Source organism: Chamaea fasciata, unplaced genomic scaffold (assembly GCF_029207755.1).
Source record: "Chamaea fasciata isolate MVZ Bird 193981 ecotype frontalis unplaced genomic scaffold, bChaFas1.0.hap1 SCAF_2, whole genome shotgun sequence".
Lineage (NCBI taxonomy): Eukaryota > Metazoa > Chordata > Aves > Passeriformes > Sylviidae > Chamaea > Chamaea fasciata.
Genome location: NW_027094087.1, coordinates 109,540,900 through 109,568,250, shown reverse-complemented (window position 1 = coordinate 109,568,250; position 27,351 = coordinate 109,540,900). Strand labels below are relative to the sequence as shown.

The window sequence follows — 27,351 nt, the reverse complement described above, 5'->3', positions numbered from 1 at the left end:
ACAAGTTAAGAGACTCCAAAAACAAAATTTCAGTATTTTTTCTCAGAGTTTCTTCAGGCAATGCTGTTCCCCTCCTGCTTATTTTCACTCCTGTGCCTCTGCTTCCTATCTTGAGGTCCCTGTGCTTGTTTTGTCCAGCCCTTTTCCTGTTAACCTGTTAGTATGTTCAGAAGCAGTTTTGCTGAGAGGTGTATTTATTTCGCTTGGCCTGCCTGGAGCTGAACATTGACAAACCTTCTGGTCACTGAGTTTATATGTTTCAGTCATTTGCTCACACAGTCAAAAAATTCATTTTTTGATCAGTGAGCTGGCTTCCCATGCAGCACATTTGAATGTCTTAACCAAAAATTTGACAGACACCTGGGGACTCTAAACTGCTTTGCAAACCAGGTTCTGTGCCTGTTTCCCTTAGGATTTTGTTCACTGCAATAGAAATTAATTGGTTTATTGGTTTTTTGTTAAATAATTCACATGTCACCTGCTGACTTCTGATTTTGGCACGAGTATGTCTAAGCAATGCAAGAAGTTTGCCGCATGAGCTGTGTTTTGCTGTAGTGTTTTTCTAACTCTCCCTTATCCCTCATACCTTTCAGTTTTGGGGGTTTTTCCTCTGTGAACTCTTCTGTCAAGTGCTAGACCAATGCAGGACTCAATTTACAGTTTCTCAAATTGCCTATACTGCACAAAAGCTTTTCCATTATTTGAAACAAGAAAAACTTTGATGCAGTTAAGAACTTTAAAGGACATTATCTTGGGCAGATTACGTAGGAAAAAAGTCAAGCATATGTCATTTTTGGTGCTATGTAGAAGTGTTGGAGTGGGATCTTGCTAAGAGTCTGTCAAAAAGGTATATTTGATTAGTAGTTCCCAAAGTTTCATTCATTTTCTTGCCTTTTTGATAAGCACTGGGGAACAAGTGGTTGTGACTAGAAAAGTGTCGGAGGAATGACTTCAGCTTATGCTGCCCTCAAAAACTGTGTTAAGAGAAACAACCCCAGGCAGGCTTTGTGCTGAGATAACTGCAGCTACATTCCCTATAAAATGTACTTCAGGAAGGACAGAAGTGGTGGGGTTAGGGTTTGTGTCTGTGCAAATTAGAAGAGCACTTCGGTAGTGAACAGCTCTGCTCACCCAGACTTGCAGCTGATGATCTAAAACCAGTCTCGTCAGCAGCACTTTGCCATCTGGAAAAGTTTGACTGCTCAGTTCTGTCTTGCTGTAGTTACCTGGTCATTAGCTGTGTAGCACAGTTGTGGTTCAGCCATCCCAAGGAAAATGTCTGTGCTTTGTTCAGCCTTCTTGTAAAGGAACACCTGTGTCCAAAACTCTTACTGATAACAAGAGAGAACTGTGTTCTCAACTTCTTGCCTTCTTCCTTGACGTTTTAGGTAAAAGGAACTGTCCACAGATCAAATGTAAAATGTCTTTTGTATTATGTGGATGAATGGGTATTACACTGTTCACTGTACAAACTCCTTGGATTCATTTGGATATACACATTGGATTTATTATGGCTAATGTTGGTGTAACAAGCAAGATGGCTTGAAAAGAAAATAGAATATGTTACCATTTTATTTAAATATTTACGATTTTAGATCAAAGCCTGCCTAAAGGTAGTTAAAATTAGTTTATTATTATTTATAGTCTATGAAAATCTTTCCATATTCCTTCGCATTTCAGTGAGAATATCATTGTTACGTTTTCGATGTTCTGGTGTGGATTTTGTAAACAGGCCATAAAGACTTTTCTTAAATGTTTTATCTAACAGAATGGTTATAACTGGATCTAAACTGCTTTTAGCTGCAGCAAGACAAGTGAGGAAATTTTTAATTTCCACTAGATAGTTCAACCTTGGACAGTCATTATCTGTATGCAATATATAGAAAATTGGCCTAAAAATATGGTATGGAAGAAAGCAGACAGTTAATATTATCTGGATGACAAGAACGTTTCTTTTCACTCTTCTGTAAATCAGATGTTTTTCTCCAATACAGGTGTTTTCTTGTATTCTGCTCAGATGTCTGGTGAGAGAATAGTATGACCACAAAACAGTCATAAAAAACAAGAAAAAGCACACAGTGGCAAGGGAAGCTGCAATCATTTCAGGACGTTCCCCAACTTCTACCTTGACGTTGTAGCACGTGGGGAACTCTCCTGAAACCCTGTGCTGGACGTTTAATGTGATGGCCGTGGCTGTTACGCAGAGCACAATCAGCCAGATAATGACGCACAAATATTTTGCGAACTTCGGCCGCCGGAACTTCTGCAGCAGGCGCCCCTGGAAGTTTCCTGGGAGGTCTGGGGAGAGTTGTGTGCCAGTGCTCTTCTTCAGCGTGGCATACTGGCTGAGGGCGATGGAGCACAGGATGGTGATGGTCACGTACATGCTGACGTGCATCACCAGTGCCCCCAGGTGATGGGCAACCCTGCACGCCGGCGACTCGTGGGGCCAGCGGTGCCCATCCGCAAAGTAGGCAGCCAGGAAGGGCATGGTGCTGCAAACCAGCAGGTTGGCAGTCACCAGGTTGGCCAGGTAAATGTACTGTGTCTTTCGGCTGGGTGCTTTCCGGGAAAATATCCAGGCGGCCAGGATGTTCCCAAAGATTCCAGCAGGCAGGAGGCAGGAGTAGATGATGGGGAGAGCTACAGTGGTAGCTGGTGATGGCCGAAGACATGATGAACTGTTCATTTATGGCAGTATTTCTTGAGTGGTCAGAGCTGGAACACAATTAAAAAATTATTATTTCTATAATGTGCTTCTGACATCTCTTATTTGCTCTTATCTCAGCTGTTTTTTTGGCTTCCTGTTTCTTTGTCATCCTTTGATGCTGTTGCCTTAAGTTTGCATGAGGTTACAATTTGGGCATTCTCTTCCACTGAACTTTCTCGAGGAAAAGTTAAACCCCAAAGCTTTTATGTGCATAGAATCTAATAAAATAAATTAGGAAGCTGAAGGTTCAAGCTAGGGTCTGGCAATAACTTCTGTGATCTTGGTTTATTTCTCAGTCTTCTGGAACGTCTGTAGCCTAATTTGGAAACCACTTACAGACCATTTAAAATTAAATAAGCAAGTTAAGTGCAAAGAATTACTTTAGATCCAGAAATGCTGTAGGATATCTGTACCTCCATTTAACTACACATTAGTCTGTATGCTGCAAGAATCTCACTATATATTAAATATATATAGTATTCTGTGCTCACATCTGTATATGGTGTTACTTTATCACAGCTCTGTCAGATGTATATTTAGCAACTCAGTCTATATTTTTTAGCATGTACAATGATGGTTGAAAACTGCAGTATATTAATTTTTTCCTAGTTCGTCTTTCAGTCTTTTCTCAATTTCCAAACTGAAAATAAGAAGTGAAAGCTCTATGCAATGATTGTGTGTAAAAACTGACATTTCAGCTTACAACCCTGTAGTGTAGAGTTTTTACTGTTGTATGCATGCATATACATACATGTTTTAGTGGAGTGTATCCTAGTTAGCTTTTTTTTTTCATATCAAATCATATGGAAAAAAATAACAGATTTCAAACTTGGGGACTGATAATAATTTTTTTAAACAGCTGTAAGGAAATGAACTCAAATGCTAAAGAGAATTCAGTGTAACAATGATAAAAAGTGCAGACACCAAGTATAAGAAGTGTGCTGTAGGCAGCGTTTGACAAACTTCCAAATTAAACTGGCTTTTATAGTTCTTGTATTTTAGCGTACTCTAAAGTTTCATATGTATTGTTGAACCAAAATATATTAAATTCTTATATTATAATGAGTTAAATTCACAAAGTATTTGTTGAGTTTACTCAGTTTAGAAGTCCAATGAAAATTTTTGTGTCATTGACCAAATTTTGTCAGATAAAACAAAGAAGTGGTAATTTTAAGCTTACCTATAAAAGCTGCAGGCACCTTCCTTTGCTGAGAGGAAATATTTCTGTCTGGTGTCAATTTTATCTCCACTGCTGCAGTGAAAGTGATGGCACTGGAACCTGACGAGTTCAGTTAAAAATTTCTCTCTGACATGAGTAGGTTTTCAGAGTGTACACTTTCCTTTTACTATGTCAGGAGGCAGGTAGGCATTTCAAGTTCAGAAAAGATGACATCTGTACAAAAAAGACTTTAAAATTAAGTCAGGATCAACTCCATCAGGAGAAAAAAAAAGATGGCAATAGCATGGAAGAGCAGCTGTAACAGTCCTTTGGGTACAGCACAGAAACACCTTGCAATCCTATATATAGTGCTTTCCTCTTTTGGAGGGTGGAGGAGTTCTCTATAGGGACTGCCCACCTCATGCTGCTAGTTTTGCATGAAAACTTGTGTTTTTGTATTTTCAGTGATATTTAGCAGTTCTTCAGCTCCACAAGCTGTCACCAAGCTGTCTATTCCCAAAGCCCACATGCATTTGTGCTGTGTCCATGTCTGTCCTCACATGAGTGACCAGATGGACACATCTCTTCAGTCTGCTCAGGTGATGGATTGAGTGGAAGCAATTTACAGCTGATGCATCCAAGGGTTCTGGCAGAGAAAATGGACTCACTGTCCAAGAAATGCAGTGTTTTACACAAATCCAGAGGTGTACACAGGATAGTTTCCTTCCTCCACAGCATAGGTATGATCACAGATGAAACTCTGTTTAGTTCTGCAGAAGTTAGGACTTTTGGGTTTTCTGCTTTCCGATACATCTGTGGTTATAAGATAAGGATTTCCAACACCTATAAATAAGTTCCTTTATGAGAACAGAAGTTTGGTAACGTTCTTGTTTTGCTAGTTTGGCTTTATGTTTAAACATGGACTATGAAAATTCACCTCATGATCTGTTATCATTGTTCAGTCTCATTATTACTAATTTTTTACTAAAACAATGGACATGTAAGCTGGCTTCCTATTCTGATTTCACAGCTGAAGTAATTTACAATTATATTTATTTGCTGTGGAGTATTAGTAATTAGGTTGTAAGGCTGTAATTAGTTTGCATGTACTTTAATTCTTGTTCTTGTTATATTTAATTATACCTTGTTTTCCGACTTTGAATGTATAGTTATATTAAACATCATTCTAACAGAGAGAGTCTTCTATTTATTACGTGTTCATTAGTTTCTCAAGTAGTGTTAGAAGTCCTTGTTACTGTGGTGCTCCACTGAAGCTTAGATACACAAATGCATATCCTGAAAAGTTGCTGAGAGTGGTGTGAACAATTCCAGTTAGCAGGTTTTTTAAGATTACTATTATTATTTGGTTGGTTATTGACTGTTGCCGGTAGTATTTAGAGTTTAATGATAATAACTCATGCTGTAAGAAGAGATAACTGCTACGTTTTTTCCTGAATTATTGTATGATAATAGATTGTTGTAATGAATTAGAGTCTATCAGGCTTTATTTTGGAATGGATTGCTGAGAGCAGTAGTGAAGTTATGAGGTATAAGTTTTTTTAAAAGGCCACCTGTCCCAGGAGTACAGTTACAATTGGTTCTAAGCTATAGCAAGCACCTTTCTTATTCTTTTAGTGCACTATTTTCATTCACCTAATGGAAAACCGTGTGCTTTATCTAAAATGTATTTGAAGATACTCAGACGGAACATTTGCATTTTTTTATGCCATTCACCCTTAAGTTCTTCATCATTATTTTTATGTGCATCGTTCACCTCAATGATTTATATTTTCTCTATTCTCAAACCACGATCACTCTTAATTTATATATGTACTAGATTTTATATTGCTGGTAAGCATTATATGTTGCATTTCATCATTATGTGCAGACAGCTTGTTTTCTGTCCCTAAAAACACAAAACCCAGGAAATTCCTGGTGGTGAAATTCCTCAACTTCAGCCTGACTTGGCACTGTCTCTCACAGCCTTGTATGTGCTGTCAGAGCATCAAATTAAAGCTTCCATATGTGAACTTCCCAATTCTGGGAATAATGGGATTTTTGCTTGTTTTTCAGTGATATTAGTTGCACTCCTCTTTTATGGTTCCTTTGGCCAGTGTTGTAAGGAGAGTGATTCCATTGAATGTTTCCATGTTGTGTTATCAAAATAATTGCTATTTGTCTGCCCTCAGAAATACCAGTTTGCAAGTTAAAACCATAACTACATATAATTTCAGTGCAAAAATGAAAGTTGATGCTGTGGTTTAAGTCTGGTAGGCAGGTGGGCCTTCACACCCGCTCACTGACTCCCACTCAGTGGGATGGGGGCGAGAATCAGAAGGGTAAAAGTGAGAAAACTTGTACATGATGTTTGCCTCTTCCCCCTTTTGTCCTTTTGCTTGCTGTGGTGCAAAACAGACCTCCCCTTCTGGTGCTGCCTGCTGCTTTGTCTGACACACTCTGATCAAATCTGCCATGCCAAAGTAGGTGGTTGTGGTTTTATCCCAGAAAGCACCTAAATCCCACACACTCGCTTACTTCCTCTCCAGTGGGCGGGGAGGGAGGATTGGTAGGGTAAAAGTGGAAATTCATGGTTTGTGATAAAGAGCTTAATAAGGCTGAAGCAAAAGAAACAAGCAAAACCAAAAAAAAAAACAAGTGATAGAAAGCAGCCCCATCTGACCAGTGCCCAGTGAGTTCCTGAGAAATAGCAATACAGCCAAACATCCTTCTTGGCTTTTCTTTGTAGCACCATGTGCTCTAGGATATCCCTGGGGTCAGCTGTCCCTGCTGTGTCCCCTCCCATGTCCTTGTGCACTCCCAGCCTCTCACTGGTGGGATGTTCTGAGGGACAGTGAAGTCCTGCTTGTTGTGCAAGTGCTGCTTAGCAATGGCTGAAGCATCCCTGGGCTGTCAGCACTGTTTTGGTCACAAGCCCAAACCACAGCCCATATTGTGAAGGAGTCTATCCCAGCCAAAACCAGCACAAGACTGGTATATTTTGGGACACCAGTTGAAATTCAAGTATGTGTTGCAGAATTGAGTAAAGAGGAAAATGAGGTTTGTGCAGTCATATGGGGATATGTGTTAAGTTAGCCTTTAAATATAGAAACCAAAGTAAATAGAATTACCATCATGTGTAAATTCACCTGAAGACTCAGGTAATTAGGAAGCTCTGGGAGGAGGAGAAGTAAGACACACTATTTGAATGACTGATTCTGTGGTCATTTGACACGTCACAGTGTGACTTTCAGCAGGTCTCCAAGTTGTTCCAGGACTGTTTGTTCTTCCGTAATATTTTTATGTAAGGCCTGATGTTTTACCCTCAAATTTGGGAAAACTGATTGCAGAAAAAAATTTGTAAGGATTAAATATTTTTTTAAAAGAGTAAAGATGCCTTCTTTTGTTTCCTGATCAGTAGTAATTGCTTCCTACAAGACAGTGCTGTCTAGTTTCAAATCCCTTTCTGAGCCAGTTGTTACATCTGGCCTTTAAAACCTTGAAGCATGGATTTATACAGTTGTAGAAATCCAAAAGTATTTTCTAATGGCTTTCTGTGGTTGTTTCTTTGTTCTGACTGCTGCTCCCTTAATGATGCACTTTGTCAAGATCATGTGGTTATTCCCGTTCCCCTCTTCTGTGCCATGCCTGCTTTTAGAGATTTTCTTGTAGACCTGTTCCCTTTCAGATTTTCCTTTCTCAGCTGGAGGGTTGATTAATGCAGTTTGGATTTTCAGTATCGAAACCCTGTACTACTACTTGATCTTCTGAAGAGATCTGAGTCTATTTTGGCAATACTGCTATGGCCATGAATTACAAACCTTGTAAATGAAAATTCTGATCTAACACTTTGTTCAAAAGAATTTTAGAATTCACATTTTGTTCAAGCTGCTGTTGTTCATGTCTGTCTTCTCCTGAGTTCCCCAGCCCACACCCTCACCCCAACCTGCTGTTCAGTATCATCAACCAGCTGCTCACAGAATAAGCACAGAAAAGAAAGAATTATGAGATAACGTATATATCTTGTGAAGTTATGGTTTATAAACTCTACTAGATGTACCAGAATTGATGTAAGTATGTAGAACTACAGTATTGCATAGTAAAATTGTGCTGTACAAGTAGAAAACCAAGAGGAGCATTAATATAATAGGATGAAAAAATGATAAAAGATCATGAAATGCAATTACTGTGAGAGTCAGAAATTACGGTACAAATACATCTGTGGTATGCTGAAATGTTTAAGAAAAAAGGCAATTACTATCATATCTTCATGAAATTACATGTTTGTGGGAATATTTCTTTTGAAGATTAAGAAACTCCCTAATTTTTTATTTAAAAAAAAGAAAGAAAACAAAACAGACTGGTAGGTATTGTAATTTGTTTAACATGTTTATATCCAGTTCCATCAAATCTGAATGATGTAAAATCACATCAAAATGAAACCAAGTTTTTATCTAGCAGAGGTGAAGCCTTATGTTTACTTTTTTCTATCAGAGTACTATGAGTATCATCTTTAAAATCAGAATATTTTATGGAATGAGTAAAAATCTGCACAGATTTGGCATTAAAAGTCACATGATCTATTAGAGAAGTTACTGGTAGTCATATTAAAACCATCTTCTTTACACCTCTTTACTTGAGCAGTATTGTTTGTATGTGAAATAAATCCTTATTTTTCAGAGCTTGATGTCTGGCCTCTATTTCTTTCACCTTTCTGATCTGTTATGCCAGACATTGAAGTTGCTCATGGTTCTGCTGCTTTAGTCATCTTTTTGCCAGACATCCCCCACCTTCAGCTCTCTGGTTTTAAAAAAAATGTTACAGTTGGAAATTTGTTTGTGCCTAAATACATAAAGCTGTTTAGTTTTAATCTGAGCATATAACTGTAGCTATGAAACATTGCTATTCACATGGCATCAGCAATTATCAAGATTATTTTAATCACTTGGAAAGAAAAGTCTCCTGCCAAGGAGGAAGCATGCCTCTGGAATGTGTGGCTTTGGAAATCTAGGAGTAGATCGGTGACTGAGCCTGGATGATCTTTTTGCTCTTTCCTGTGAATTTATGTTCCTTGCTGAGCTACTTTGTGTAGCTGCAGTCATCAAATTTGTCATATTGAAGGAAATCTTAGGAAATACCCACATGTCATTTCTTCTTCATTTATTTTAAATATTCTGAAAGCGTTGCTTGCATTTTCTCAGGTGTTTGACCTTGACACTCATTAAAATGTTGGAAATGCAAGGGTGTTAGTAGAATTGAATATTTTAATTTTGCTGCTTAATGAAACCAAGAGTGTCTTCTGTACTTAGAACTGAATTGATAGCTGTTGTATTCTTCACCTCATTTTTAAGACACATGTTGCTAAATTCTCAATTATTTTCCTTAAAAATACATTTATAAATGTAGTTAAAATACTCATCTCTTGGAAACCTATTAAAACACAGAAAACCATAAAATACATAAAATCTGTAAAGGTATCTCTATCTTCCAAATAGGACAGAATTTACTTTTTGCAAAATTCATCTATTATTTACATACACAAGCTGCTAATATTAATGTGTATATACAAGTTTACTTTTACAGGTTCAAACCCCTTCATGGAAATCTCCCTAAAGAGTTAGTGTTCTAGTTTAGTCCAACACAAATTGACTGAGAACTTCCTAATTTGTTTTCTTAACAAACGAGCGGAAAAAAATAACTTCTCATTTTCACAAACAGAAGTTAGACTTCTCATTTTTCTTAACAGGAGGAAAGATGCAGAATTAGTAGCTGTAGAGTAGAAGATTATGTGATCTGAAATTGGTGACCTGAACTGACCGAGATTCATTTGAACATTCAAATCATAGACTTCTTCCTTGAGTAGGTGGAGTGAGGAGGAGTGGTGGTAGATAATCGCTCTTGAGCGTATTGGCCGAGTTTTATGTCTGAAGTACTCTCCAGGTTTAGGCTTGACTCTCCATGAAGTTTCCTGCAGATCAGTTGGAGTACAGTCTTACGGACACTTCTGGACAGCAGGAAATACATAACTGGGTCTAGGCAGCTGTTAAATGATGAAAATATAAGCATCACCTCATTGGACGTGTGGATGATCTCTGTCCAATAACAGGATGGGTTTTGTAGCTGTGATATGATGTAGACAAACCGGAACATGTGATAAGGCACAAAACAGACGGTGAAAATCATGAGAACAATGAAGGAATTTCTTGCTGTCTGGGTGTATTTTCCTGCATTGGGAAAATTTGCCCTTCTCCTCGAAATTTTCAGAAGGTTCTTGGCAATTTTAACATACGAAAGTATCAAAAGGAAAAAAACGATCCAAAAAATCACTACAGTGATAAAATTTAAAATTGCTTCTGTCTTCTCTCTGTTCTGTTTTCTTCGGTAGTGAAAGCACTTGGTAGAGTTGCTGACCTCAGTCTTCAAGAAAGATGGTGCAACTACCACTATAAATCCTGTCAGTGCAATCGCCCACACAGTGCAACAGATCTGCACACTCCGGGTAGTGGTTAACATCTTTGGACGCTTCACAGACTTATTTATTTTTATATAACGATCCAGACTAATTAGTCCCAACAGTACTATGCTAATGTACATGTTCATGTAAAACAGAGTTCCTACAACCTTGCAAAAAATCCACCCGAACATCCAGTGGTTGGTGGCATGATAGAGTATCCGGAAGGGAAGGCAGAAGATCAGCAGAAGGTCTGCAACAGCTACATTTAGCAGGTAGACTTGGATAGAATTCCTTTTCTGATGAATGCACAGGAAAGCAAACAGGGCTATAATATTTCCAACCAATCCAACGACAAAAATAATGGAGTAAAAAACTATCAAAGTGAGTGACAGTGAGTTGCTGTCATCCAAGGAACAGCTGGCATCATTGTGACTTTCTGAGGCATTTATGGTCAGGTTGGTTTGGTTACTCCAGAGTCCTTCCTTGTGTGAACCCATGGTTGGTAAATCAGCTGAAGTTGCAGCCATCATTTGCAAAGGGTTTTTAGCTGTTCTGCAAAGTAGCAAAGAGATTTTAAGAATTAAATCTCCATTCATTTGTCTTTTTGCTTTATTGCCTACAGTCCTTTGTGATGTAAACATAAAATGCTGTAGCTAAAAGGAATAAATGTACCAAAGTATTGGTGTAGCTGAATAGAAGGAGTTTCAGCCAGATATCATAAAATAATTTAAGTCTAGGTAATCTGCAGACAAGAAAGAACAGACAGTGTAGAGTACTCACACAGATATCTATTTCTGTAATTACAGCATTATTACTGTCTTGTCTTGTTTTAAAAGTCAACTGTTACGTTTTCCTGCAAACTTAAGAATTTTTTTATCTATAAGAAAAAGTAATTTTTAAGTTCACTTCTTAGTTACCAGCGTTTCTAGAACAGAAAATTTTGAAACTAAGGTGCAGCGACAGGTAAGCATAACTAAGTATTCTCAGTATTCTCACAAAGTACATAAAAGTATATCCGGACAAGTCTAAACTTATCTGTGTTAATTTTAAATAATTCAGATCTCTCACATGCGACTCACTGGTTCTCAATTAGAAAAGCACTTGTGAATTAATATTTATTTGGCTATGTACTCTGTTATAAGTAACCCTGTGAGACAGTATTATTGCAGCAGCTTGTCTTTAATAATCTGTACCTTCAGATAGATTTTAAGTGTTTTTTCCTTCTCTTGACTATTCACAAATCAGTATTACACAAATAAACTACTATAAGCTGGAAATCACATTAATGCAGTAACAGGTTGTTTTCAAACCTTCCTTGTTTTCATGGTTTTCTTTACTCATTGGATAGTTTTTGATTTCACTAAGCTTATTGCTGACCAGGAAGGTAAAATGTGAAAGATAGAAGTCAGCCTCGACCAAGGAAGGAAAACCAAAAAAAGCGTGTGGTTTGGAGAGCAGTCACAAGAAGGCGTTTAGAGAGATGTTATCACTGATAAGAAATGAGGAAACTTTAGTCTTCAGCTTGTTTATCATAGCAACAAGAAATGCCATTAAAAAGTTTATTTAGAATATTTTTGTTTTACAGAGGAAAGAGGTTTTTTCCTGTAATCTCACAAAATTTTCAGAAGTGGTTTTGGCACTCTGAATTTAGCGGTCTGGCAAGTGTTATGGGGGAAAAAAATAAAATAAAATACTGCTGGATATGTAATATTAAAATAGCTTTTTTGCTAGGTCTTGTCTTGGCCATGCAATTTGCATGCTAGGTCTTAAAAAATGCAAATTTACATTTAATTCTGTGATGCAGCCACAGCAGTGAAAATTACAAGACTTTAGGTAAAATTCTTTAGAAGACCTAATGGACTTGCAGAATCTGAATTCTTGAGAGAAGAGTCTAAAATACTTTAACATCCAATGTTGTCAGACCCTACAATTGCATTTAACTGGTAGGGTATGTTAGCAGTTTCAAAAACAGCTGTTCCCATACTTGCCACATGATATTGTCAGGGCAAGTAATTCCAAGAGGTTCATTTCAGACTGCAGTGCTTTCAAATACATCTTGAAACCCATCTTCTGCTATGACTTCTTGTTTAAATTGCTTTTCTGTGAAAAGATTTGATCTGGGGACTTGTATAAGCAGTGACAGGTTTAGATCAATGAATGAGAAGCTTGGGTTACGCTGCAAATGGATTGGAAACAAAACTTTTCACTGTCGTAAGCTGTGTCACCTCTAAGAAAGCTGACATGCTTAAACCTAGAAATACTTAGAAAAGGGTTTGGAGGTCAGTAACACTCTGCAATTAAGAGAAATGTTAGTAGAGATTTATTTTACTACAGCTTAAGTATAAAATAAGCCACTTACCATTTATGTATTAAGAAGTTCTGCTGGTTCTCAAAACCGCTGGTGAAGACGGAGGAGAAACGTGCAGATCCTCTTATTAGAAAGCTACAGCAGCAGCTTCTCTCTGAAAGTGGTGAGCTCCAGCTGACTCGTGCAGTGGGCAACAAGGGGAAGTTTTAACTAATGTTGCAACTGATTTGCTTTGGTTTTTTAAAGGCATTTTTAACTAGCAATACCCAGTTTATTTGGGCTCTGCTGGGAGGGGTTCTGTAATAAATTTTTTCTCAGTTTTTACTCTGAATTGGAGATTCAAAAATTTTTTCTCGGACACTTTGTTTCTGGTGAGCAGTTCCAGTGGCTTTTTGGGTGATGATAATGTTGGTGTAGTCTGTCATCTTTTTAATGGAAATAGTGTCACTTTTTCCAGTGTAGGGTAAAGATAAATCAGCACCACAGTGGAATGGTACATTTTGTTAATTTTTATATCGTTCTCCCATCTACCTTTCTCCTTGCCTGGGATTAGAATTGTTGTTTTTTCTCACTCAAAATGACAGTGATGAGAGGATGTGAAAGTGCCCAAAGTGTGCAGCTTAACCATATAACTAAGGCAGAAGTGAAATACAATGTGCAGCAATAGTACCACCTGGTAATCCTCTTTCAAGTGGTTCATAAGGAATTGAAAATTACATTTATAAATTGGAAACTTAAGAGTAGATTCACCTGATGTGACAAGGCCTAAATTTAATGAAGATCTCAAGAACATTGTCTTGTAGGTCTTTGTTCTCATAATTTAAACTTTTACAAAAAGACGTGGGCAGTTAGAGATGATAACTTTACAGGTAGTCAGGCTGAACTTCTGGTAGGTCCTGTGCACTCTTTTGAGTTCTTAGTTTTGCAATTTAAGCAGTAATGTGTTCTCAGGAAGTAGTATACAAATTTGAGGTTCTTCATTTTAAGTAATATGATACTGATAAGAGAGGCTTGGAGTAAATGCCGGGCGTTCTAAATTAAATGCAATTTTTTTGGTATGTATATTTAATACCAAATTGTGTTCTGATAGATTTTGTGTATATGTTGCTTCCTCCTTCAACAGTCAGTACCCATCTGAATTGTTGTATAATATTACTTCATTTTTATACCTTACACCTCACACTTATTTTTGGAAAATCAAAGCTATGGATGTCTATGTCTGGAATCCAGTTTAAACACCTAAAGAATATTTCTCACTGGATATCCCAGAGGCGTTCCTTTTCTTTCCTGCACTTGAGAAGTGCTGAGTGAATTCTGTGATTAAGGCTCAAAACAGTGTTTTATGTTCTCTGTGGGAAGGATTGGACCCCATAAAACGTATCGTAGGCAGGATATTACAGCTGGGCAATTGAAACAGTGTAAGGGTTAGCAGGATGAAAGACAAAAAGGAAAAGTTATGCCAGGTAAGAAATTATAGACATGAAATTTTTATCTCCATTTTATCATGATTTCACTTTGTGTTCTGTGCTAGTTTTGATAACTTCTGAAAGATTTTGCTATGCCTGGGGCAGTAGAAAGGAAGCCAATGTAAAAAGAGGAGTCCATGCCAGAAAAGAAGATAACTGAAATTAAGAAATCATTAAAAAACCCAAAATCTAACTTCTGCTCACAGATTTGTGAAAGTAGTTCTAAAATACAGATTGTATTTCTCAAACAGTGGAATAATTTGTCTGGATTTCTGTCTTTTCAGCCACACTGTGTACTGCTTGCCTCAAAAGAGAATTCAGCCCCAGTGAAGCTTGGTGGCTTTGGGGTAGCAATTCAGCTAGGAGAGTCTGGGCTAGTTGCTGGAGGTAAGAAATTTTCCTTCCAAGTTATTTAGTATTGTGCATGTTGTACTGCAGAGTTCTGTTCTTCTGACACAGCCTGGCCTGCAAAACAAGAGCTCAAAAATAATCTTTCACTAAAGACTTTGTTAACATGGTAAATGCCACAGCCAAGCTAAATTGGTAGTGGAATGGAACGTGCATTCACACATTGAGTATTAAATCCCTGTAAATGTTACTCAACAGGAGCTCATGCTGGTTTGATCAAAATAAAACTGAAAAAACCCAAAGATTTTTTTCCACCTTATTCCAAGCTTTGGCTTAATTCTTCCATGCTTGGTAAACCAAAGAAAATAAAAATGACGTCATTGAAGCACTTGAGTAAGGACTTGATGCAGCACTGTCAGTGCTTCCCTGTTTGTTAGGCAATTCCTGTCAGAATTCTGTGCTGCTTAATAGCAAAATTTTACTAGTTTTCACATGTAATTCTTTTCTGTGTTTTAAATTTTCATTGTAATTATTGCCTAAGACTTCAATATCTTGATACGTATGTATACTTTTTGACTGTGTTTCGTTTTCTGTGGATTTTATTTCCTCTAGCTGCCTTCCATATTGTTCCAGACAATAGGGTTATGCTTTAATCAGCCTGCACAGATGAAGACCCAATCAATTTTCTGATGCTTTCATTGCCAGAGTAGGAGACCACAACAAAATATTTTGTTGGTTTTAATATTTTTTCTTCAAAGTTAGTGACTTCCTTCAGTACCATGCTTCTTCAAAAACTCAGATTTCCTGATTTAATCACGTAATGTTCTATGTCAATTTGACTTTTGTACATTTTTAAAATTAAAAAGCAAATCAAATATAAACATACCAACAGCTTCCATTCCCTTCCAGATATTGCTGATACCCTGGAAATATCCAAGTATCTTATTAACTAGAGACATCTTTTCCAGAAAATACCCATTCAGTTAAGCTGTAATAAATGGCCATTCCTTTCTTTACTTTTCTTGTGTTACTCAAATTATCTGTACCTCAGCCACTGCTTTTTTTTTAGTGATAGTTTCTACTCTTTTGTTTATAGTTATCTCGTTTTTCTTCTTTATGTTCTGCTGAGCAACTTTACCCACTTCTGTTTCAGCCACTCTTCTGGAGGCAGTCAGATGCAGTGTGCTTTCAGACTACCAATTGTCTAGCAAGAAACATTCAAGTTCAACTTTGAAAAAAAAAATTCACTGCATTTTTCCCAAAGTTTGCCTTTTGTGTTCCTGTTCCCAGTCCTGTGATTCCATTCACTGTTCCTGTGCCCAACCTCCATGCAGTGATCGGTGCTGGGGGTTCTGTTTGCAGCTCTTACAGGTCTCAAACCTCATCACTGTGATATTTATCAGTATCTTTTGCTTCTTGCACCTCAACTTCTACCATGTTGGTCTGCCTTCACACACTTTTTTTTTTTTTCCTTTTTCTCAACCAGCATTTCCAATTTGCAGCCTTTTCATTGGCACTTGTTCTTTCAGCTTCAAATTCCACTCATTCTCAGGGATACCCAGAGTAACTCTATTTATATACTCTGGAAAGTCTCCTTAACAGACTCCTCTCTTTCTTCTCATCTTACATTCCAGTCTCTAAAGCACAAACTGCCTCTGTTATCTGGCAGTTCTTTTCCCTGCTGGAATCCTACCTGAAGACAGATTACCAGACAGTTCCCTACATAGAGCTGACAAGGTCTTATTAATTCAGTTTTACAATATAACCCATATGTGTTATATGAAAGCTGTCAATACTGGCTGTTCAAACTGGGCTATAAATTTCTTATAAATCAGTGTTTACACATTTGTTTAAGGGTGTTGTTCATGTGCCCCATGGATAACTTTTGTCTTAATAGTAACAATAATTTATAGGCACTTCTTATTTCTCAATTGTGTCGTAAATAAAATAGAAATTCTCCAAATAGAGAAGTCTGAGCAGTATCATAACCAACATGTTCACTTTCACATTACTTTTCTAATTTTTAGTGGAAAACATTGATTCTTCTTGACGTAGTCAATTATTTCCCTTTTAGCATGGCATTATTTCCCTTTTAGCATGGCAATGCCTGCATTTTGTGGTTAATACATCAAAAAAGAAATGTGCTATTGAATAAAATCTCTCATGGCATTAAGGGAATTTTACTGGCCTGAAATCCCCTGTGCTTTGTTCGTGCTGATTTTCCTACTTTTGTACACCTGGCAATCCCAGACTCTGTGTAGCCCCAGGAGAACAAGCTAAAGGGAATTTTCTCCCTCAGTGTGTTTGAAGCCAGCCTTCAAGCTTACAGCTTTTGCTTTGTTTGGGGACTGTAACATTTTTGGATTTGACAAAGACACCTTTGTCAGAGTTAGCATAAATTTCTGGGGGAGGATTTTTGTAGTAAGCTACATTCAACCCCAGGTGTTAAAATCTTTTGATACAAGTCCAAAGACAGACTTGAGAAGTTCAGAAGGATTGTAACTACTGAGTTCGTTCAAGTAGGTAGGTGTTCAAGTAGGCTGTTCAACAGAAGTGTAAGAGAGCTCATGACAACAAGCCATGACATCATACTAGATGTCATTGGTGAAAATGTGTATGGAGAAGATTTTAGGAGTGACTCTATTTTTCTCAGCTAACAACTCAGTTGAGATTATTTTTAAGAAAGTTTAATTGTAATTTATTTTATGTAAGTAAAATAAAGTACCAAAAAAAAAGGATGTAGCCATAATTCATGTCTTCATAAGACCAGAGGGGAAAATGTAAGGAAATACTCTTTGTTCCACTCCATTTCCCCATAAGCTGCAATAAATGGCTAAGAATCGTGTGTTGTCATCTGAGCTACAAGGAATAGGTTTCATGAGCTACTAATCTCTGGAGATCTCTTCTTGCTTCAGTTCTTATGATCAGAAATGGAAAACTGTACTGAGGGCTTCACTTGAAGCCTTGAAATAAGTACTTTTTAAAGGAACTCTGGCAGTATATACAGGAGTTAGAGATCTTCATAATTTATTAGTGAATTCCTTTATGGAACAGCACGTAGACAGTAAACATTGTGCATTGCATTGTTAGGATGCAGCTGGAGTAGTGGAACCTCTGGGAAGTCAGTGATTTAATAGACTCATCTCACATTATGATCTCTGTCTCCTTCCTCAGAGAGTTTTTCTTGCAGAGCACAGTATGAATTGTCACAATATTTTCTTAAATGTGACATCAGATTTATCTGATATCAGATCTCTCTGATGCTGAATCTTGGAGTTTTTAGCTAGTATGTGGTATAAAAGTCTGAAGGAACAAAAAGAATTGAGTTCACAACAGTATTTCCTTCACTTACTCAATTTCTCCTGGTTTCAACTAGTACAAAAAAAGATAACTGTGTAGACCTAAGTAGGATATGAAGTTCTTTATCTGTGGATAGTTAACTGCCTTTCACATTTTACCTTCAGCAGCGAAATGTCACAGATACCACAATGTTAATCCAGTCCAGTAATAATTTTCATGTATAATTAGTTAGATGCCCTAGGCTGCCTCAAAATCCCATGGCATCCTAATGTAAATTATCATCTTATTGGAAAACATCTTATGTGTTCTTAGTAGAAGTACAGCACATAAATATCAAGTGCCCTTGGTTCCTTGTGAGCTGCATTTTGAGACTTACTACAAAAACGGCAAAGGAAGGTATTTCCATAAAGTTTCCTCTAAATAAGACTACGGAATGGGGAAGAAGGGGCCAGAATTTTTTAAGTTCCTTGTTTTTTGTTTTGTTCTCATCAATGTAAAAATGATCACAGAATGGTTTGGGTAGAAAAGGGACTTTTAAAGGTCATCCAGTCCAACCCCATGCCCTGAGCAGAACACCTTCCACTAGATCAGGTTGCTCAGAGCAACCTGACCTTGAAAGTTTCCAGGGATGGGGCATCTGTCGTCTCTCTGGGCAACATCTTCAGTGCTTCACCAAACTGCATCTTGGTGGTTTTATAAACCCCAGGTTAGAAAACTATTTTTTGTTTGTTTTTAATATTGGAGGGGTTTTATACTACCCAGACTCTTTTTCCTTTTCATCATCAGTGTCTGATTGGTATTTCAAAGCTTTCATTTGTTTTCCAAGGAGAATTAAAATTTTGTGAGCTGAGGTCCTGTGCTAGTAGTCTTCTTTCTCTTACTGAGTAGTGTTTTCACTTCCTTTTTTTCCCTGAAAAATAAAAGAATGTGAGTCCCTTCCCAGCTTTGCCTTTAAGAGACTTTGTTTTATTTAAAAGATACAACTGTGGTTTTACTGTCTCACAGAAACTGCACTTCACTTCTGGGCTGATTTGAGAGTGCTTACAGGAGGTTAATGTGTTGAGAAATCATTTAGGTTTACTTACTCCATCATAGTCTTATGGCAGAAAAGGCCACTGAAGCAATTTGTCTCATTAACGTGAGCTTTGCTTTGTTTTCTGGACACTCATCTCCAGTTGTCCAGTTGTCTGCTGATGCATCTTTTAAACACATTTTCTTCAGACAGTCTTCTGTGCTGAAGCTGAATTACCCCTTCCCCCCTACTTTTTTCCTTTTTTTTTTTTTTTTTCTTTTTTTTTTTTTTTTAATCTACTCATCTCCTCTGTACACCTGCTTTAAACATCTCTATTGTCTGGAGTAATGTGGAAAGGAATTAAAGAGTAGTAAAGTACTGCCCTATCTGATCTGTTGTATGTGATTCTTGGATTCCTTCCACATTATTCTGGACATCCCACTCTTTTAGAAACACCTTAATTTGTGAGCATATTTCTTATTACACTATTGTGAGAGGTCAGATGGTGATGTTTATTAGTACCTCACTTTTTTTTTCCTAAAAATTATTTGTTCCAGTTGTTTCCTTATACATCGTTCAGATACTACTGCTGTTGAAAGACTCTCCTTCTGATATCTTGATCATCAGTCCCCTGCCTTAGGGATGACAAAATCTGATTGGGTCTCTGTATATACTCTTCTTCTTGTGGAAAGCATAGCCCTATTGTCTGGAATAATATGGAAAGAGTCATAGAAACTAAATTATCAAAGGTAAGTCAAAATTTATCTTTAGTGCTTGTACATGATGTCAGATTGACAGCACCTGAAGACTGAAGGTCTCTGTTTATCCACAGGAAAAATCAGCAAAATTAGCAGCTTTATAAATTTACAGGCAGCCAACATGCCTTAAAAAATGGCTGGTAAGAAAGTTTACCTCTAGAAATAAGATATCCTTACCAGTGTAACCTGGATGTATCTGTCCAGGCACTGAGTGCCCTAACTCAGCAAACACTTTGATGTGGGCATTTACAGTGAAATGGCTGGAGGCAGATATCACATTCGCTACATGCCACTGTTGAGTCTTTGTATAGTGATGATTTTCAGTTAATGCCACTCTAGAACAGAGAAGAACAACCTAAAAGCACACAGACAGAAAATTTGTTCCAGTCTTCCATATGATTTCTTCTCATCTATGGGTCTATCTAAAAATCCTCTGTGTGTGCATGCATTCAATCTATATTCAATTAAAATGTTTTTTCGTGCACAGTCATTTGATTTTATCTGTGAGTGTGCTTATATTCTGAAGAACAAAAAGCCTGTGGAAGGCAGAAGTTACCTGTTTCAGAGAAAAGTGCCTTTGCTTACTGTTCTTTCTCACACTGCCTCCAAAAAGATGCAGACTTTCTCCTAAAATAGCAAAGAAAATTGAAAAGCTTCTAAAATATTTTAAAACTGAACTGTTGAGAAGAATTATGAAATTTTACACTGGACATGTTTAGAAGGCAGAATTTCTACTAAGTAATTTTCAGCAGAAGTGATTTTTTTGATCTAAAGGGCAGTGAAAATCCATGGTTTTAGACAACATTGCTTTCTGTTGACTGTATTTATGCTGTTACTGATACTCCTTACAGTTCTTGTAGTTGTAACATAGGAAAACTCCCCATCTGTGTGAGCTCCTGTGTGCCCCTTGTTCATTTTGCTGAGCTAAGTGCAGTTCAAAGGGGCAGCTCAATAGTCCTTGCTCAGGTCAGTTTTTAGAATAACTTCAGAATCATCATTTGCTCCTTTGATGAACCCAATGAAGTGGTCACAAGGATAACAGCTGGCCCAGAAATTACTTTCTAGGTTCCAATACATATGTACACATATATAGGCATTTTTTAAATCCTGTGTGACTGAACAGTTCAGTCTCAACCAGTTAAGTTTCTGATTCTTCTGGGTTTGCTTTTTCATGGACATAAAATTGTGATTTCCACCACCATAGGTATCTACATCAGCCCTCTCATCTAAACTATCGGGATCTTGTAATCAGCACTAACAAGGTTACAAAACCAAGTCTGTCTCTGTTTCCACTAATTATAATCTAGCAGTGGTAAATGGCAGGATTTCATTAATCTAGCCTAGTCATCTTTTTCATTTCTTTTGTATTTATGGAGTTCTCATTTCAAATTTAAAAGTGAGTATTAGGGTTTAAGTAGCACTGATTTTTCAGTTTGCTTTTAAGTGACATCCATTTTTCATCTGGTTTATGGCAACAGCCTGGTGGGGACTGAAACAGCTGTGTAGTGTTTTCTTTTACTAAAGCACTCTATTCCTTGTGCTCCATGACAAGACTCTCATCAAAGTGTATTTTTATGTGTCGTGGGCTTGGAGCAGACCAACAAAGATTGAGTTCTACCTGTGATGGAAGAAGCACCTTCTAACTTCCAGGAGGGCAGGAAGAAGATATGTGGTGATCAGAGAGGGATTGGTTTTCAACGATCACTTGTCTGTTTGTAAGAGCCCTTGAGCACTAACTGAAGGTGCAGCCTCACATTCTGATGTGGGTTCACCAGATGAAGCAAAATAGGAACTTTGAAGTATCAACTAGATTTGGATCATGAGAAACAAAGACAAAAATTAAACCGTGTCCTCTCCTTGCCTTCCATGTTCAGCTTCACTCCCTCACTCCTGACTTGCCATCCAGCCCCAAGTGGTTCAGGGAGGATGGGGAATGGCAGTTCTGAAGCTCCTCACTTGCTGGGCAGGTTTTTTCCCTTTCTTTACATCTGCTTTCCCTGCAGCACTACTGTCCTGACTGCTGGGCTGATCTGTGCCCTGCAATGATCCCATTGGAACTGTCTGTGTCTGGCATGGGGCAGCTCCAGCCCCTCCTCACAGAGACCACCCCTGCAGCCTCAGTGCCAGCACCTTGACACCTAAATTCCTACACTCCATCTTGCTACTGGAATGCTTTTATAGCATCTGTTGCTGCAAAATACGCTATTTACACCAGGAGGATATGTAATGTTTGCAAGGACATAGGGTGTTCTGTAGGTTACCCTTCACTATAGTGAAGTGCAGCAGTTAAGTGCACTGACAAAAACAACCCAAAGCCAAAACCCAAACCTTGAAGCCATTGTCAACCTTTAGGCACGTAGTCATTTTTGTACCGTGTTCACCTTTGCAATTTCCTATTGAAACCACAAAATGTTCCTGAGCTTAGACGGCTGCCACGTAATTGTTGAAAATAGACATTAAATCAACTTAGGTATCATTTGATATGTAAGGTCCATGGTTTCATTACTAATTTATCCAGACAACTATGCCTTAATGCCTCTTAAATAGCTTGTTACCCCATGTGATATTTTGTCTTCTGCTGACTTCTCTTGTTTGTCTTTGGAGTAATTCCTCTTCTCCACACTTGTCAGATTTTATAACAGCCATTATAAAGCATGGTGGGAAGACAGTTTTCAGAGAATATATGAATTTCCATTTGTATTGATTAAAAATATTTAAGTGAGTACCACAAAAAGATGGGGTTTATTTTTCAACACGTAAGAAAGATTACTCCTACTCCAAAATTGCAAATGGGTTCCTCTGCACCGAAGTCTCAGAAAGTTCCCACTGAAGCAGACAAGGTTTGGATAAGCCAGGCTGCTCTGTGGCCTCTCATGATCTCCTGAGTTAAAGGTTCCTAGTCTATGGTAGGCACACCACGAACATCATGTGAGCAGTCTGAAGGATAGAAAAATGCTCTTTGTACAGGCAGGTGCTACTGCTTATGCACAGGCATAGCCTGATACAGAGCTGGAAATGCTGATCCTTTTCCTGTCACCAGTGATGGCATCTAAAGGGCAAAAAAAAGTGATGAAACCTTATTGATACAAATTTTTAGACACATAAAAAAGGCAAAAAAAAAATCATAGCAACTTCAGCATACTGGATGTGTATATGACTTCCATTTTCCTTGTCTTCCCTGCCACCAGGCATCTAAAAGAGAAAGAGTCATCTAAGGAGATAATTCTTCACCTCATATATGGGATCTTGAAGATTTGGCTTTGAGGTTTCTCAGTTAGGCTGAAATTACCGTATACCTACAGAGTGTGTGCAGCCCACAGGAAGAGTGAATCATCTCTCCCCATGTGCATCTCTTTCTCTGTCCAGGCTAAATATCCTTCCTCCTCCTCCTGTGATATGAGGGATGAGCTGGACTTGCAGCATCTTGGTGGTTTATTCTTTTTTACCACAGGAAGGCCCCTTTGCCATCAGGTCAGCCTGAACTACAGGGACTTTTTAAGATGCCAGCCCAGCCTAGTGATGAGGTAACATCCCTTTGTCACAGACAGATCCCCAACATTTGTTTGGCAGGGGAATTCCCTGATAAACTGGGAATTAAAAGGTTTAGCAGAAAGCCACATAAAGAAGTTTGAATGGTGGTGTTTTTTCTTAAGAGTATGGTTAAAAAGCTGCTGTCTTTCTGACAGTATTTCAATCATTGAGATGCAGAAGGGACTAATTAACAGAACATGGTCAGATCATATTCCTTCATTAGGTGGGATAAACAAAGAGTGGTCTTTACTGAGGAAGCTGCTTCCAATAGGTCTTTGTTCCCAGTGCTGTGTCTTAGCTGACTCCCATGCAGAGGGTGAGCAGGGCAGGTTAATCAAATGAGAGTCTCTGTACAAAGACAAGTCTGAGTTAAATATGTGCCCTGCAAACACCTCAGATTCTCTGGGCTGCATTTTAGGCTCTCCTAACCAGCAGGTGCTGCAAGCCTGGAATGGAGCATCTGAAAACCACTGTAGTAAGCAACAATAATTTATGAAGGGGGTCCTGGTGGTGACAGTTTGCTGCAGTGATGATCTTTTTCTTCTGTTGGTACTTGGTCAAACCACGGTAGTCCAAAGACTACAGTGTTTGTGTCAGTGATATTCTGATCATTGCAAGTTTAATTTTTGCAATGGAAACAAAACTCTTTACAATGGGAAACATTTTTAAGGAGAGGTTAAATGTTCATTGCTTTTATTTGGCTTAATATGTTACATAGAAATTTAATTAAGTTATTCTAATCAGTTCTATCTGCCCAAAAGATGAGTTGCTACTAAATACATTTTGTTTTCGTAGGAAAACATTAATTACAGTCAATGAAAGCACTCTGTGAAACAAATGAGCACTATCTTTTCATCTGAAGTAAGATACTGCCCTCTTCAAACAAATGAATAACACATTTGCTGACATTTTGCATTTTCGTTGACAGTTTCAGTAGAGCAGCCAAGGTATGGGCAGAGCATCAGACCAAACTCTGCTCTTGCCAATTAGATGCAGCTTTTTCAAGTTATCAGTGTGGACTAGAACTCTAGAGGCTCTTTGTCTTTGCTCTTTGAATAATTCCTGTTTCAAAGATTGTCCAAATTGATGGGTTTACTTATATATGGCAAGTTTCACTGAAGAGTCTTAATGCTCTTGCAAGTATTGTTTCACAGTCTGCTACCTAGGGTAAAATATTCCTCAATTTATAAAAGTAAAAATGAAGCAAAAGGGGAAATGCTGATTTATCTCACTGTATTTATATAGAAGTATAAATTTAAAGTGAAAAAAATTGTGTTAAAAGCTTTAAACCATGAACAAAATTTATTAAAACCGTTTCTGTTTAATGCACTGATATTCTTCATTTCCATGTTTGACACACATCACTTTCACTCAATTTTCTTTTTATTTCCACTTAGGACGTGTAGGAACACCTCACTTTATGGCTCCAGAAGTGGTAAAAAGAGAACCATATGGGAAGCCTGTAGATGTTTGGGGTTGTGGTGTGATCTTGTTCATCCTGCTAAGCGGTTGTTTGCCTTTTTATGGAACCAAGGAGAGATTATTTGAAGGCATTATTAAAGGCAAATACAAGGTAAATGACAGAATACATGGATTCTTTTCCAGTGAGATGACCTCTGTTGGTAAAATTTCTGGAAGTTGATTTTTGTATTTAGCCTGATTTAAATTTAAAGCTTATGGAAATCTGTCACGCAAGAAGAGAGATGATTTTCCCTTCCCGGTCTGTCTTGTACCTGATGTGTTTTGCATCATTGCTAGGAATTAGAATATGGAAATATTTGCTCAGATGAAATAATAAATGGGTGCTACAACCAGCCCCTAATTGTACATTGAGCCCAGCAGGAGGACAAGAGGTTTAGCTGTGAAGTAGAACTTACTGTAACCTCACATTTATTCACCTTTTAAGTTTTTTGATCAACAGAGCTGTCATAAACATTCATCATTATATTGCCTTGATTTAAAACAAAATGCATGGTATTTTACAAATGCAGGCAGGCATTTTTCTCCTTAGTACAGTGTGCAGTAAAGTGCAGCTGATGATTCAAAAGGAGCCACTTGCAACCAAGGGCATATCTGTGCACACAAGAGAAGCTCTCACAGCATCAGCCCCCAGACCATTGTGGAGGCAAATTTAAAGCTTCAACTTCACTGTTTCTGTGATGTTTGTCTTAATATCAGCTTTGCTGTACTTTGGAACCAAGGTCATACATGAGCTGTGCATTAGCAAATTACAAAATGGAAACCCCCAAAGCTGTCTGATGGTCTGATTTATTATATCACCTTAACAGTCTGCTAAAATGTGAGTGACAGCAGTGTTACTGTGCTTGGTCAGGAGCACATACTTCATTTTTTAAATTTTATCATCTTAGAAACAGCAGCATTTCTTCATGGCACTGGTTTTGGGATTGCACAGACTGACAGATGTTCCACTTTATGGAAGATTTCTTTATGGAATCTCTTAAGCAGCTACAACCTTCTGGAAGGATACAATTTAACTTCTCTTTTTTTAGCAAAAAGTTACAAACAGCACATTGTGTCCTCTTAGTTCCTTTTCTGTTCCTGTTTCCACAATAATTTGTCTATTCAGTGAAAATCGTGTCAAATTTGCAATTACCTTCATTTCATTAGAACTGAAAAAGAAAATACGAATCACTGCTATAAATGTGCATTTCATAGCCAGATAATGTTGCTGAGTGCCCCAATTCAAAGTGATCATTTTTAATGAAAATTGATTTTAAATAAAATGGACCTGTTTAAATGACCAGATTTTAACATTGAAAAGAGTCTGGTTATAATTGAATTTGTATTTAGTACTTTGTAAACTTAGCTGTCTATCATCTAAATAAAACTTACCTTTTCCATAAATTAAAGAAATACTAGAAATACCTTAAGGATATAATCCTTTATATCACATCAAGAATTTTCTTACTTTGGTATAGTGTTTTCAGGTGTTCATCATTTCTACTGTTTGGGCACAAACCCGTATATATGCACAAAATGATAATATATTCTAAATCATCTTTCACATTGTATCTCCTAAAGATGAAGTTCTGCTCTGAAAGTGTTGCAATTGCTGGTATTGTCTTGTCCTTTTATACTTTTCTAGTGGAAAAACTTTACCTGTTGTGAAGTTGAAAAGAATTTATTGGGAAGAGGCGTTGTCCATAGCACCTTCAGGACAGGACCAGAGTAGTTCACAACAGGCATTCTCTTACTCCCTTCTTACCCAGAATCACAGACATGAGATTGTGCATTGAAACAGATAGATTCTCATTCCACATATTGATTTCAGGAGTAGATTTAATTTCTGCATTTATCATATATGTAATTAGCAGTTAAACAGAGCTTAAATGTTTTTACTCTATCTAGTGAATGGTCACTTTTATCTGAGCAGAATGTAGAGTAGGTAGAAATTATACTGTGATTGTAACATAGTATTAAGGAAATGTCAGGGTTTATGTTTTCAATTTTTGTGCCATTTCAATAGCAGCTGGTGTTCAATTTTTACAAGTTATTAAAAAACTCAGAAATTTTCTTTTACATGCAAATGTTTGCAAGTACCAACCACTGTTAAATCTCTGCAATTAGTCTACATAAACACTAGGTTCTTTTCTACATTCTTACTACTAATTTAATTTATTTTTCTTGCTCATAATCAGATGAATCCTAGGCAATGGAGCCATATTTCTGAAAGTGCCAAAGATCTGGTGCGCCGCATGCTTATGCTGGATCCAGCAGAAAGGATAACAGTGTATGAAGCACTGAATCACCCCTGGTTAAAGGTAGTAAAAGAAGCTGTTTGCATGCTAGTTTCTTGTTTAAGGGAGCAAAACATGTATTTCTTTGTTTTCCTGAACTTTTCAAAGTAGACATGAACTGTACAAACTGTGGGATAATGTGCTTTAAATGCTTTGTAGGATTAGAGCCTGAGATTGTGATAATGGCCAGGCTTAAACTCTTGCGTATGAGCAAACTCATTTGGACATCTTCAACAGCACCAGAGTGCAGAGAGTAGGGCTGCATAGCATAAAGCTTAATGAAAGTGTTAATGTGTCTGTCTGTGGCTCTCAAACTCCAGAGGAGTAATTTCTGATCTCCTTTTCACTCAGTCATATCTAAACCTCTTTCCTGTAACTCATGTAGCCACCCACTCTACTGCTGTAGGTTATGCTACTGAACTGTGCTGCTTCCTTGTATTATATTCTTGGAAATAGCCCACCAAAAGGGAGAGAAGTAGTGGTGTGTTGCTCCAATGCCACTGTGACTGCATAAAATTATATGACATCTGATAATCAAACTATTTTTCAG

At 37.6% G+C, this 27,351-nt stretch overlaps 3 protein-coding genes across 10 annotated transcripts in view; 1 reads left to right on the top strand and 2 right to left on the bottom strand.

Annotated features, from left to right (window-relative positions):
• Nucleotides 1–27,351, top strand: part of CASK (calcium/calmodulin dependent serine protein kinase) — a 192,196-nt gene that overhangs the window by 92,757 nt on the left and 72,088 nt on the right. For all 7 annotated transcript variants that reach the window (XM_066177041.1, XM_066177044.1, XM_066177046.1 and 4 more), the window contains exons 6-8: nucleotides 14,379–14,481; nucleotides 24,441–24,616; nucleotides 26,703–26,825. In XM_066177041.1, coding sequence (XP_066033138.1) covers nucleotides 14,379–14,481; nucleotides 24,441–24,616; nucleotides 26,703–26,825 — 402 coding nt within the window. The remainder of the gene's footprint in view (nucleotides 1–14,378; nucleotides 14,482–24,440; nucleotides 24,617–26,702; nucleotides 26,826–27,351) is intronic.
• Nucleotides 1,217–4,190, bottom strand: GPR82 (G protein-coupled receptor 82). 2 transcript variants are annotated; one of them, XM_066177529.1, is made up of 3 exons: nucleotides 3,891–4,190; nucleotides 2,126–2,718; nucleotides 1,802–2,021 (listed from the first exon to the last, which is right to left on the bottom strand). In XM_066177529.1, exons 2-3 carry the CDS (start codon nucleotides 2,687–2,689, stop codon nucleotides 1,893–1,895), a joined length of 693 nt encoding a protein of 230 aa, XP_066033626.1. In that variant the 5' UTR covers nucleotides 2,690–2,718; nucleotides 3,891–4,190; the 3' UTR covers nucleotides 1,802–1,892. The 2 variants fall into 2 exon arrangements, with proteins under 2 accessions (XP_066033625.1, XP_066033626.1); XM_066177528.1 differs by having other exon boundaries at nucleotides 1,217–2,718.
• Nucleotides 7,900–12,759, bottom strand: GPR34 (G protein-coupled receptor 34). The gene is made up of 2 exons (XM_066177527.1): nucleotides 12,680–12,759; nucleotides 7,900–10,872 (listed from the first exon to the last, which is right to left on the bottom strand). Exon 2 carries the CDS (start codon nucleotides 10,848–10,850, stop codon nucleotides 9,702–9,704), a length of 1,149 nt encoding a protein of 382 aa, XP_066033624.1. The 5' UTR covers nucleotides 10,851–10,872; nucleotides 12,680–12,759; the 3' UTR covers nucleotides 7,900–9,701.

What these genes read in the sequence shown, in the direction of transcription:
- GPR34 (XM_066177527.1), bottom strand. Translation starts at nt 10,850, where the DNA reads ATGATGGCTGCAACTTCAGCTGATTTACCAACCATGGGTTCACACAAG.
- GPR82 (XM_066177528.1), bottom strand. Translation starts at nt 2,689, where the DNA reads ATGAACAGTTCATCATGTCTTCGGCCATCACCAGCTACCACTGTAGCT.